This window comes from Carassius gibelio, chromosome A3 (assembly GCF_023724105.1).
Source record: "Carassius gibelio isolate Cgi1373 ecotype wild population from Czech Republic chromosome A3, carGib1.2-hapl.c, whole genome shotgun sequence".
Classification (NCBI taxonomy): domain Eukaryota; kingdom Metazoa; phylum Chordata; class Actinopteri; order Cypriniformes; family Cyprinidae; genus Carassius; species Carassius gibelio.
The window spans coordinates 9,993,575-10,007,434 of NC_068373.1; the positions used below are offsets into that span (position 1 = coordinate 9,993,575).

General features: G+C 37.8%; 1 protein-coding gene across 1 annotated transcript in view; it reads right to left on the reverse strand.

The window, feature by feature from the left end:
• The window catches only part of LOC127945971 (ubiquitin carboxyl-terminal hydrolase 43), a 74,123-nt gene that overhangs the window by 25,629 nt on the left and 34,634 nt on the right, over positions 1 to 13,860 (reverse strand). Inside the window, exons 4-6 of the mRNA XM_052542192.1 lie at positions 10,605 to 10,697; positions 9,050 to 9,185; positions 8,476 to 8,620 (exon numbers count right to left, since the gene is read on the reverse strand). Of these exons, the coding sequence (XP_052398152.1) occupies positions 8,476 to 8,620; positions 9,050 to 9,185; positions 10,605 to 10,697 (374 nt within the window). The remainder of the gene's footprint in view (positions 1 to 8,475; positions 8,621 to 9,049; positions 9,186 to 10,604; positions 10,698 to 13,860) is intronic.

A 13,860-nucleotide genomic window follows, 5' to 3' on the forward strand; every position in this document is an offset into this window, starting at 1 on the left:
AAACCGTAGGCTGTAGTAACCAACAGTGATGACAGGAACTTGTGATTGAGCGGTGAACCACTGATGCTAGTGAGCTCTAGTTATTAGACGTGTTCATCTTGAAGCAGCGCTGCATAGACTGATCGTTGTATGACATCTGTGAGACCGATTCGAAAGCGTAAGGAGCATCTGCTCTCTATAGCTCTTACTGTACTTAGATGTCACACAGCGATTGGTCTGCGCAGAGATGCTTCAAGTTAAACACACCTCTTTGTAGTGTAAGGAGAGAGGCCATGCTCAGTGCCTCTAGTGCGTCACCAAGACATGATTTCAGGCCCTGCCAAAAAATCCTAAACACCAAAATGGTGAAAAACAATTTAACGGTGTAACTCCACAATTCAGTCCTGCAAAGTTCACAGTCTTTGTAACGTGTTTCAGCAACACATTACTAACATTTCTAATGTTTTTAGAAACAATTCTCTGAATCGCCTTTACACAGACTTTAAGTACCCAGAACAAACTAACCAAAACGAGCCAAAGACTGGCATTTTATTTATTTTTCGAAAGTCACCCAGTTCAATTTATCAGGGACTGATAAGTCTCATATTTTCAAGGTGACATCATTAAAAGCATAAGTGTGTTATTTCTGCACCTTGAACATCAACCAGCAGAACTGGAACTTTAAAAGGTTTTTAAAGATGCTCCCCACTGGACAAAAAAAAAATTGTCCTGCCTCAGACTCATGCAATTGGTTAAAGGGTTAGTTCACCCAATAATTAAAATTATGTCATTAATAACACACCCTCATGTCGTTCCAAACCCGTGAGACCTCCGTTTATCTTCGGAACACAGTTTAAGATATTTTAGATTTAGTCCCTCCATTGAAGCTGTGTGTATGGTATACAGTATTGTTCAAAATAATAGCAGTACAATGTGACTAACCAGAATAATCAAGGTTTTTAGTATATTTTTTATTGCTACGTGGCAAACAAGTTACCAGTAGGTTCAGTAGATTGTCAGAAAACAAACAAGACCCAGCATTCATGATATGCACGCTCTTAAGGCTGTGCAATTGGGCAATTAGTTGAAAGGGGTGTGTTCAAAAAAATAGCAGTGTCTACCTTTGACTGTACAAACTCAAAACTATTTTGTACAAACATTTTTTTTTTCTGGGATTTAGCAATCCTGTGAATCACTAAACTAATATTTAGTTGTATGACCACAGTTTTTTAAAACTGCTTGACATCTGTGTGGCATGGAGTCAACCAACTTGTGGCACCTCTCAGCTGTTATTCCACTCCATGATTCTTTAACAAAATTCCACAATTCATTCACATTTCTTGGTTTTGCTTCAGAAACAGCATTTTTGATTTCACCCCACAAGTTCTCAATTGGATTAAGGTCTGGAGATTGGGCTGGCCACTCCATAACATTAATTTTGTTGGTTTGGAACCAAGACTTTGCCCGTTTACTAGTGTGTTTTGGGTCATTGTCTTGTTGAAACAACCATTTCAAGGGCATGTCCTCTTCAGCATAGGGCAACATGACCTCTTCAAGTATTTTAACATATGCAAACTGATCCATGATCCCTGGTATGCGATAAATAGGCCCAACACCATAGTAGGAGAAACATGCCCATATCATGATGCTTGCACCTCCATGCTTCACTGTCTTCACTGTGTACTGTGGCTTGAATTCAGAGTTTGGGGGTCGTCTCACAAACTGCCTGTGGCCCTTGGACCCAAAAAGAAAAATTTTACTCTCATCAGTCCACAAAATGTTCCTCCATTTCTCTTTAGGCCAGTTGATGTGTTCTTTGGCAAATTGTAACCTCTTCTGCGCATGCCTTTTTTTTTAACAGAGGGACTTTGCGGGGGATTCTTGAAAATAGATTAGCTTCACACAGACGTCTTCTAACTGTCACAGTACTTACAGGTAACTCCAGACTGTCTTTGATCATCCTGGAGGTGATCATTGGCTGAGCCTTTGCCATTCTGGTTATTCTTCTATCCATTTTGATGGTTGTCTTCCGTTTTCTTCCACGTCTCTCTGGTTTTGCTCTCCATTTTAAGGCATTGGAGATCATTTTAGCTGAACAGCCTATCATTTTTTGCACCTCTTTATAGGTTTTCCCCTCTCTAATCAACTTTTTAATCAAAGTACGCTGTTCTTCTGAACAATGTCTTGAACGCCCATTTTCCTCAGCTTTCAAATGCATGTTCAACAAGTGTTGGCTTCATCCTTAAATAGGGGCCACCTGATTCACACCTGTTTCTTCACAAAATTGATGACCTCAGTGATTGAATGCCACACTGCTATTTTTTTGAACACACCCCTTTCAACAAATTCAACTAATTGCCCAATTGCACAGCCTTAAGAGCGTGCATATCATGAATGCTGGGTCTCGTTTGTTTTCTGAGAATCTACTGAACCTACTGGTAACTTGTTTGCCACGTAGCAATAAAAAAATATACGAAAAACCTTGATTATTCTGGTTAGTCACATTGTACTGCTATTATTTTGAACAATACTGTACTGTCCATGTCCAGAAAGGTAATAAAAACATCATCAAAGTAGTCCATGTGACATCAGAGGGTCAGTTAGAAGTGTAGTGCAGTGTAGTGATATCTTGTTTGCGAACTAATCATTCGCTTTAACCGGTTCTTCTTGAAAACTGATGCAACCGGTTCTTGACTCGTGAACGAGTCATTATCTGGCTCGGCTCGGTGTTAATCCCTCTCTTCACAGCAGTTCAGTCAGTGTACTGTTTGAGTAAATGAATTTCTCCGGGATATTGGTTTGTTTGAACTCAGAGGGAGTGTCAGCCACATAAAAAAAAGTTAACAGCTTAAGATATTTGTGGATTAATGCGTATTGGAGACGCGAACAGGTTAAAACGATTCAGTTTGATTTGGTGAACTGTTTCAAGAAGATCCGGTTACTTTGAATGATTCGTTCGCAAACCGGATATGACAAACTGCTTTGTTTTGAATTGTTGTCTTACAACAGACACGGAAGAGAAGACAATGCTGAATAAAGTCATAGTTTTTGCTATTTTTGTACAAAAAATTTTTTTCGATGCTTCAAAAAATTCTAACTGACCCTCTGATGTCACATGGACAACTTTGATGATGTTTTTCTTACCTTTCTGGACATGGACAGTATACCGTACACACAGTTTCAATGGAGGGACTAAGAGCTCTCGGACTAAATCTAAAATATCTTAAACTGTGTTCTGAAGATGAACGGAGGTCTTACTGGTTTGGAACGACATGAGAGTGAGCTATTAATGACATCAGTTTTATTTTTGGGTGAACTATCCCTTTAAGCCAATGTTGTTCTGTTGGGTCAGTCTGGAAGTGCAAAAAGAAGCATAATGACTAGTTAACTTAACGTTTTCTTGGCAAATTAAACCGAGACTGTTTAAAAACAGTTTTAATCATTTAAATTTAAAGCACTACAAAACCAAAGCATTTACTTATAAAAAGTACCCAAATCTACCATGTATTTGTGTACCACAATGTTGGATATGTACCATGTCTGTGACACTAAAGACTGGAGTCATGATGCTGGAAATGTAGTTCTGCATCACAGGTGTAAATTACATTTTTAAACATTCAAATAAAAAACATTTACTTTAAATTGAAATAATATTTCCAAGTATTACTGTTTTTACTGCATTTTGATCAAATAAATGCAGCCTTAGTTCACATATCGCGTCTTTTGCGCGCACATTTTGGTTATTTCCAATGTAGGCGCGTGGTATGCGCGCTCATAATGGAAGCGACGCGGTTGTTTTTTCCAGGCGCGTCCGCACCGCATCGAGTTAAAAACATCTCAACTTTTCAGAGAGCCGCAAGCGCACTGCGGGTCATGTGAAAAGAACTAACCAATCAGCTTCATCCTTTCCCGTAACAATGTTGACAGCTCAGCTAAGATGAAGGAACTGCTGTTCATAGTTGTATATGGATTGCCATTTTGAAATAAATTTAGTAGCAGAGCTACTGCAAGCGATTTTTAGAGCTGCAAATCCATTTATCCTTTGCTGAAATTTCCGCGTCTTCATGGAGAGAGCACGTCATGGTTGCTTAGCAAAGGCAGATGCCACAGGGGTGCAACTGTCCGAGCGCTTCAGGGAAAGAAGGAGAAAACGGCGCACCTAGTGTTTTCCACGCGTTTTTAGGCGCGATATGTGAACGGCCCCTAAGTGAGCACAAAAGATGTATAAAAAGTGACTTATCAAAAGCATTAAAAAATCTTACTGCAAATCAACTTCATACTTTAAAAACAGTATTGTTTATTTATAAGTCAATTAATTGGAAGCATCAAACTGGCTGCAAAATAGCAAACAAAAACATTATATCTTACTTTTTTTTTTGTGAAGTGCCATTCAGCCAAGTGACCCATACTCAGAATTTGTGCTCTGCATTTAACCCATCCGAAATGCACACACACAGAGCAGTGAACACACACACACTGTGAGCACACACCCGGAGCAGTGGGCAGCCATTTATGCTGCGGCGCCCGGGGAGCAGTTGCGGAGCGGCGTGATTTTGCCTGGAGCTATGAGCAGATTTTTTTAAACTCGGAGCATTAAGGTTTTCTGTTTCTGAAATAACTACCCCCTCGGCTTCACCACAGTGGAGAGAGACGTTCCACAAACAAGAAAACTAAGCGAGTTAAGCAGTCATTTAAAGGGAGACTCCACCCCAAAATGAAACTTTAGTCATTAATCACTTACCCCCGTGTTGTTCCAAGCCCCTAAAAGCTTTGTTCGTCATCGGAAAAACGATTAAAGATATTTTGGATGAAAACCAGGAGGATTGAGACTGTACCATAGACTGCCAAGTAAGCTACGCTTTCATGGTCATGAAAAGTATGAAAAAGAGCGTGGGCAGTTTGAGTGATATGTAAATTGTGTTCTGAAGATGAACAAATCTTTTACGGGTTTGGAACAACATGGGGGGTAAGTGATCAATGACAAAATGTTCATTTTGGGGTGGAGTATCCCTTTAATATGGACTTGGGCTAATTGTAGTGTTCCAATAAACCTTGTTAAAACTATTCAGGGTTTCCCATACATTCATTAATTTGTGGCGGCCCACCACAGTATCAACGCTGACCACCACGGATTTATTTCAGATTTTAAAACTATTTAATATGGGTACAATTGTATTTTATTGTAGAGCTGCACGCTGCTTGCTCCCTCCCTCTCACAAACTGACAACGGAGGCACGCACGACCAGCCCCTCCTCCTGAATCAAAACATTGAGTGTGTGTGTGTGTGTGTCGATCTCCAGGTCCAGGTTTGTGTGTGTGAGCAAAATTTGCAACAAGAAGTCTGTGGAGCAGTCATAGCATAGAAAGTGTAGCAATGGCATAGCAATGTAGCAATAGCAATGTCTTTAAAGGGATAGTTCACCCAAAAATGAAAATTCTATCATCGTTTACTCACCCTCAAGTTGTTTCAAACCTGTATGAGTTTCTTTGTTCTGCTGAACACAAAGGAAGATATTTGGAAGAATGTTTGTAACCAAACAGATCTCGGTCCCCATTGACTACCATAGCATATATTTTTTCCTACTATGGAAGTCAATGGGGGACCGAGATCTGTTTGATTCTGTCATTCTTCCAAATATCTCCAAATATAACCAAATTATCAAGTTATCTGACACTAACTGTTGGCAATGGAAATGTGTACTTGTCACTAAAAATATGATATATATATATATATATATATATATATATATATATATATATATATATATATATATATATATATATATATATATATGATATATATATATGATATATTTAACTTAACCCCCCGGTCACCAGTCCCTAAACACCACACGACCACAAATAGAATCGAATTCTGTGGGAAACACTGCTATTTTTCTAGTATTATGCATTTATTTTTAGATTCAGATAATCAGCTCGTTACAGGTGAGCGCTGTGCATGAACTGTGTCCCAATTGACATGGTCCCTATACAGTGTTCTCTGCTCCCTACTCCTTGAGCAGGGAAAATCGGTTGAAGTTTACCTCACTTCGGAACATTCATTCACGTATTTGGGCTACGCAACGTCTTCACGGATGTACAAGAAAAAAAGAAGCTTGATATACAAAGGTTTATTGTTAGCAAACATTCCTACACTGCTGAGAGCTGTGATGCTACATTGTGCATCACAATGTGTAAATATATGCTGCACACTCTCCTCTCAATAATAAAATAAACATACAACAAACATGACAGCAGTGCGAAAACAGCAATTAAGAAAGCATCAGATCACTGTGTGATGGATACGTCTGCACAAGCTCTGCAATCGGCACTCCAGTAAGTCATGTCACATTATAGCACCTTACACAATAGACTTATTTATAGCACCTTGTGCAATAGACTGCTTTGAAGCAAGCAGCTTTATAATATCAAACGTGAAAAAACTGTGTCAATGTCGGTTTCATTTAGAATTACACCTTGATTTTTTTATATAAAGCAGCTCTGTATGTACAGTTGTGGTCAAAATTATACATACAGTTTGCAGTATCTGTATTATTTTACCAAAATAAGAGAGATCATACAAAATGCATGTTATTTTTTATTTAATACTGACCTGAATAAGATATTTCACATAAAAGATATTTAAACATAATCCACAAGAGAAAATATTTGAATTTATAAAACTTCAACCATTCAAAAGTTTATATTCTTGACTCTTAATATTGTGATGATCCACAGCCATTTTTTCCCCATTATGTTTAATTCAGACCAAATTGTGCAGAGAAAATGTTCTCGCTCATCACTACAGCTTCCGTTTCTTTTAACCCTCTGGAGTTGATTAACGCGTATACACGTTATGAGTCATTTTCTCCTGATAACCCCGAAAAGAGCTTAAATTACACTTTCAGTTTTGATTGTACAGATAAGAGCAATACATCAATCGAATCTGTAAAGGGTCTACTTTTTTTGTATATAGACATAATAACAACAGAACTTTGTGCACTTATAAAATAAAGATAACAAACAATGTGTCCTATCTGCAGCCTTTGTCTGCGCTGATCTTCATTTACAAACACATCTTTAAAATGAACTGTAACTCCGTGAATACTCAACTAAGAAACATGAGACATGAGACTTGTTATAGCACTTGTATATCATTGCTCTTTTTGTTGCTTTTGATTGCTTCCACTGTTCTTATTTGTTAAGTCGCTTTGGATAAAAGCGTCTGCTAAATTACTAAATGTAATGAATAAATGTAAATATGATAGAACCATCACTTCTACCACAAAAGACTACTTTGTAAATAATCTTCTTGACTTGTCTCAATTTCTCAGCAAGTCCAATAGCTCAGAAAAACCTGATGTTGTATCAGAAACTATGGTCTCTTTTTTTAGCACTTTAGATTTGGTTGCTCCTTTGCGCTTAAAGAAGATTAAGGAAAACAGTCTGACACTGCGGTATATCGAGCACGCTCACGTCCTAAAGAGAACAGCATTGAAAATGGAGCACAGCTGGAAAACTAGAGGTGTTTCCTATTGCATGGAGGGAAAGTACTTCCACCTTTAGAATCATCTAAACCAACAACAACCTATTCCATCTAAGCTACTAAAAGAAGTACTTCCAGAAGTCATGTATCCTCTTCTGAATATTCATTGTCACTAGGATATGTCCCCAAAACTTCCAAACTGTCTGTTATTAAGCCTCTTATAAAAAAAGAAAAAAAGACTTGATCCTAGAGACTTAATTATGGACCAATCTCAAATCTCTCTTTTCTGTCAATGATACTAGAGAAGACAGTATCCTCAGAACTATGTTCCTTCCTAGAGAAAAATGGTATCTGTGAGGATTTCGAGTCAGGATTTAGACTGTATAATAATATTGAGACTGCTCCCATCAGAGTTACACATGACCTTCTCTTATCATTCGATCATGGTTATTTCTCTCTATTAGTGCTACTGTATCTTAGGACTGCATTCGACACTACTGACCAAAACATTTTGTGAAATGGCTAGAGAATTATGTTGGCATTAGCGGAATTGCATTGGCTTGGTTCAAATCATTCTTATCTGACTGTGATCAGATAATGTTAACGAATTGTTGACCAATTCATTGCAGTGAATGATCAGGTAGCAAATTGATCACAAGTGCAGTATCCCACAAGACTCATTATCGACACACTACTTTCCTGTGTAATACTGTAAAGTTGCTTTGACACAATCTGTATTGTATAAAGCGCTATATAAATAAAAGAGACTTGACTTGACTTAAATATTATGGCCTATGTTCAGGCTGACCATCAGGGCACACTGGACCAAAAACAAAATCACTGTGGAACTTATACTATAATTTAATCCATCCTAAATCTATACCCCCAATTTCAGTCAGAAACACAACTGTTACATTTAGATATTGGTGATAAAAAAAAAAAAACTAAAAAAAAAACTTAAAAGGTGCCTAAAATCCTCAAAAACAGCCTCGACAGTTGGCTACTTTTACCTGAGATTCGTGCAGATCCACCCCTAATGTAAAGGGGTGGAGCTTGGAAGGCATAGATGATGTCACTCTCTGCAATGCTGGTCAAGTCATCTTCATCAAAGAACGAGCGCTGGAATCCTGTTGTGTAGATCTCTGTCAGTATTACCTAGAAGAACAGATAATTCAACATTTAAATTATTGCAATTATTGGAGTTATATTATCATTAAAGATTAAGATAAAACTTAATACTTATATTTAAAATATATCCAACATTTGATGTATAAATCAATTTACAATTAATGATATCAATCATTTCTATTACATTTAAGATATTAAATAATAACTAACAATAAAATAATATTCTGATAAAGCATATAATTGCATCTAAATTACAAACAAGTACCATGGTATTAATCTGAGTACCATGCAAATACCATAGCACATCATCTTTCGGTATCATGGCATATATAATAGTCCGACACTATTACCACTTGACACAATAACTGTGGCAATGCAGGAGGGAAGGTGGTTTGGTCAGGTGATATTTTTGTGCAGGCATGAGGTCTGTCTGTGTGATGCTGTGGCACCTGTCACCTGATCAGGAGAGATCTTGCCCTCGTCTGCCACCATCCGGCGCAGACATGCCAAAGAGCCAAAGAGAGGCACAGCGAGCCCAACTCTCAGATACCGCTGTCCTTTACTGCTAAACACCAAAGTCACACACACTGGTCTGCAGAGAGAGAAGAAAATGCATACTTTATGATCTAGAAGGAACTTTACATTTAAAACATTACTGATAGCAATAAAGGGCATCTAGAAATCTCAAACAATTTCTGTAAAGGGCTACAAAAGCTAGTGGGTGGGTGTGGCTTCAGCAGGTTGGTGTGGCTAAAGAAGGAATCTGACTGGTCACTAAGTTACACATTTAATCACTGTTGGCATGTGCATACTGTATATTTTGACCGTGAAATATACAGTAACATTCGAAAGTTTGGGGTCTGTAAGATTTAATATGCTGATCTGCTGCTCAAAAAACATTTTTTATTATTATGAATGTTCAAAATAATTGTGCTGTAATTTTGTGGAAACCATGATTCTTTTTTTCTTGACACAAAAGAACAGCATTTATTTGAAATATAAATATTTTGTAAGAATATGAATGTCTTCCCTGTTACTTTTGATTAATTAAAGCCTTTTTGCTGAATAAAAGTACTTATAAAAAAATGAAATAATAATAAATAAAAAAATGTATATATATTACTGACCCCAAATGTTTGAACTCTATATAGCTCTTCCTAAAGCGATGCCATCTTCTCCAAAAATGATCTACTACTGTACCATTATTTATACTGTCATCTAGTTTTCCTCCACTATTATAACCCTGGTGATATATGACCTAAAGCCTGAAAACGCCCTAAGACATAAACTACTGTGAATAAGGGTGGTGTTGTGGTAAATACTAAAGGATTTGCCGGAAGAAATAAGGCAATCGGTCATGTAAAAAGTGCCACACCTCAAATAGGTTACTTTCCTTTTAACTGGTTGTATGTTCTGCCCTGAAGGAATAGTTCAACCAAAAAGGAAGACTGTATCATCATGAAACCTGTATGACTGCTTTTATTTCTTGGAACACAAAAAGATAAATATACAGTAGAATGTCCAAGCTGAAGCTAATTTTCAGTGTAAAAGCCTTTAGTTTCAGTCTGTTCCTTACACAAAGTTATTATATGGCTTTAGACGACTTGGAATGTAGTGCAGAAGTCTTGGTTAATTATTCAGATTTTGGGTAAATTTGTAGATTTCAAACTCCCTTTAAGACCTGTATAAAATTTCATACTGGTATTATCCCTCCTAAACAGCATATCCGGTATAACCATATATCATTGCAAAGCTGGTTCATATAAACATATTCAGAAATATTTTATCTAACATTATGGCCTGTGGGACAACAGTTTCACATTTGTGAACATGAGGGTGGTCCTTTCCTCAAAAAAAGGATTTCCCTGGCAATCCATCTGCTGTTGCTGGTTTGAATGCTTCATTGTTTTTGAGTACAGAGAGGCAAAACTGTTAGAATACAACCACAACAAGGAAAACAATAATGAATCAATGACTTCAAAAGGCTTTCGTTTGGTACAATTGTACTCACTTCGTCTGTCTTAGAGGTATGGGGAGGGAAATGCACAGAAAAGGATCAAACGTGTTGCTCTGCTTAAGACAATGTGGGCATGTCAGAGATGACCTGAAAAAAAAAGGACAAAAAAGATGGTTAAACAACGACCATAGTAGTAGACACATATATACATATATATCAGGGGCATTTCCTCTGAGTAGGCAAGGGAGGCAGTGTCTCCTCAAAATTAAACAATGCCAAAATTAAAAAATATAACGTTAAAAAATGTATAAATCAATAATTTTTCTAAAGAAACAACAGCAACACCAGCAGGCGAAGTTACAGCGGGAGTCCGCGTCTCTCTCGCCTCCCCTAAGCCCACTGAGTTGGCATTAATGGGAAAACTCATTTAAAAAAAGTTCTGTGGGAGTTTTTAGTGAGTAATCAGCTTGGTGAAATTTAAAGGGGTCATTCGATCCAATTTCAAGTTTTCCTTTCTCTTTGGAGTGTTACAAGCTTGTTTATGAAAAGATAAGATACCTAAAAAGTTCCAAAGACTAAAGTCTCAAACCCAAAGAGATATTCTTTATAAAAGTTAACTCGTCCACACCCTCCTAAAATTATATTTATTTGACTCTCAAAGCCGTGATTCCCATTCACTTTCATTATATGAGTGACAGACTGCAATGAATTCAATTTAAAAATCTTTGTTTGTGTTCTACAGAAGAAACAAAGTCACCTACATCTTGGATGCCCTGGGGGTATGCAGATTAACATCAAAAAAAAATATTTTTGGGTGAACTATCCCTTTAACCAAGAACATCTGACTGGGACAGGAATTTATTTTTATTTTTTTTATTTTTTTGGAAAAGGACTAACCCTAACCCTCACAGGAAACTTTGTGCACTTTACTTTCCCAAAAAAAAAAAAAAAAAAAAATCATTCTGTATGGTGTATAAGCGTTTTGAAAAATGGGGACATGGGTTATGTCCTCATAAGTCACTCTCTCATTGTAATACCTGTGTCATACCCCTGTCATTATACAGAGTTGTGTCCTGATATGTCACAAAAGCAAAAGCACACACACACACACAAACGTTATATAATAAACTCACACAAACAATCAAGCTATTAGCCATTGTATTGCTTGAATAAGCCTCAAGGGATGTTCAGAGGAAGTGATGTCATAGGGAAGAGGAAGCACACAATGTCTCTTGGGAAGAATTATTGTTGTAGATATGGAAACAGATCCTCACAACATTACGATTGCAGTTTTTTGCATCATCATTACCACTCATATACAGAATAATTTCAAACTCACTACATATACTTGTTCAGAACCTGTATGGCTTTGATGATGATATCATATATCTATCTCTGTCTGTCTATCTATGTACAGTATCTGTCTATTTTTAATTAAGGGTGTACTCACACTAGGCACGGTTGCCATGAACCGGGCCCGAGTACGATTGTCCCCCCTCCCCACTCCCCCTCTGGCCTGCACTCACATATAGGGTTTCAGCATTCGTGCTGGAGCACGCTTACGTCATTATGGTGCGACGGTTTCGGGATAAACAGGAAGAGCGGCGCTCTATGAACACAATGGAGTGCATCGCTCTGTTTTCTTTGTGGATAATTTTGTGTTGTTTGGTCCACAGCCTGTTGTTAAACAGATGTGTCGCCTTAGTGGCGCGAACATTTTCACGTAATCGTGCTGCTCGTATGAGGATGTTTGCAAGATACCAGCTGAAGTGCAGCAAGGACTTTGCAGTTTTTATTTTTTTTATGCGTTTTGCACCTCTGCCGTAGACCAAAGCGACCCTTTCCCTGCCATGTTGGTTTTGGAGCGTCGCAAAACCGTGATGCAAAGCGTCCTTTTCCGTGCCCCGGCACGGTTATCGCTCACACTGCATGCGAACCGCGCCCGAGTCCAACTGAACCGTGCCCTGGCCCACCTCTTCCAAGCGGGCCAGGGCCGGCTAATCGAGCCGTGCCCGGGCACGATTCGGAGCACTCACACTTGTCAAACGAACCGCGCTTTGGTGGTCAAACGCACTCGGGCACGGTTCAAACTGGCAGTGTGGGTACACCCTAAGGTAAATTTAGCTTTACAGTTTATCTAAAGTTAAATCTATTCTTCTTAGAGTACTCATAAATACTAATGCTTTTTTAATTTAAACAATTAATCTTCTCCAAGCTGGCACTTGCCAGGTCAGTGAGGTGGATACACAGAGACATATCGTTTAAGAGTGTTACAGAAAGCCCTTTTCAGGTCCAGCAGCTGTCAGAGTCTTATGTGAAGACTTCAGCATTTTAACTCTGAGCTCTTTAGGCTGCAGTTCACGCACATAAATCTGACACGGATAAAGTAGCACAGTAAAGATTACATTCATATGAATGCATTAGTGAGAGTGATTGCGCTTTATAAAATAAAAGTTTATTATTATTATATCATTAAGATGAGGTGGGAGAGGGACACTGGGAGGGAACACAGGAGGACTTGAGCTGGGTGGAACCAGCGGAGATGCAGGAGAACTGGGAATAACCTCCCCATACCAGTCTATTACTTCCATTTGAAAAATGCACCAGCTAGACGTCAAAAAGCTGGGTGTAAGGGTGAAACTACAATCAGGCGCAACTACGTGGGAAAAACAAAACTTTGTAAGTCTACTATTCTGTCACAAGTTTGTGTGCAAAAGCAAAGTGCAAAACGAATGTGTATAAACAAATAGTTCTTTTAATTATCCACAGGAGAGAATGGGCACAACCAAACACAAATCCAAACTATAACAGACAAAGCAGCACTGAAAAAACATAGAACTTAAGTACTAGAAACTTAATTGGGAGAATTGAAACTAATGGAGCTAATGAATTAAAAACCATGAAAACAAACTAGGCAGGAGAAAGGAAACACAGGAAACTAAACTAAAACAGATCATACATGCGAAAAATACTTGGTACAATCTGACTTTATGTACAGTATGAAATATTTTGCAGACAATGGATAAATTTGAATTGTATAATTGTACAGCAACTTTTTCTTTAGTCTAGAACTTTTCAATATACTGTACAGTACATTATAATTTTTTTACCTTTATGTCAGTGAACCCAGTATCAAGACCTGGAAGAGAACCAATTAAGGGGTTTATACATCTTTTTATTTTTAATAAGTAAATAGTAGTATTGAGGAAATGATATAAGATTTTAAATATTCTTTTTTTAGACGTATTCATTTAAACATTATGCGATTTAGATAGCATTATGCAACTGCAAAGTTTGTCACATAACCTCA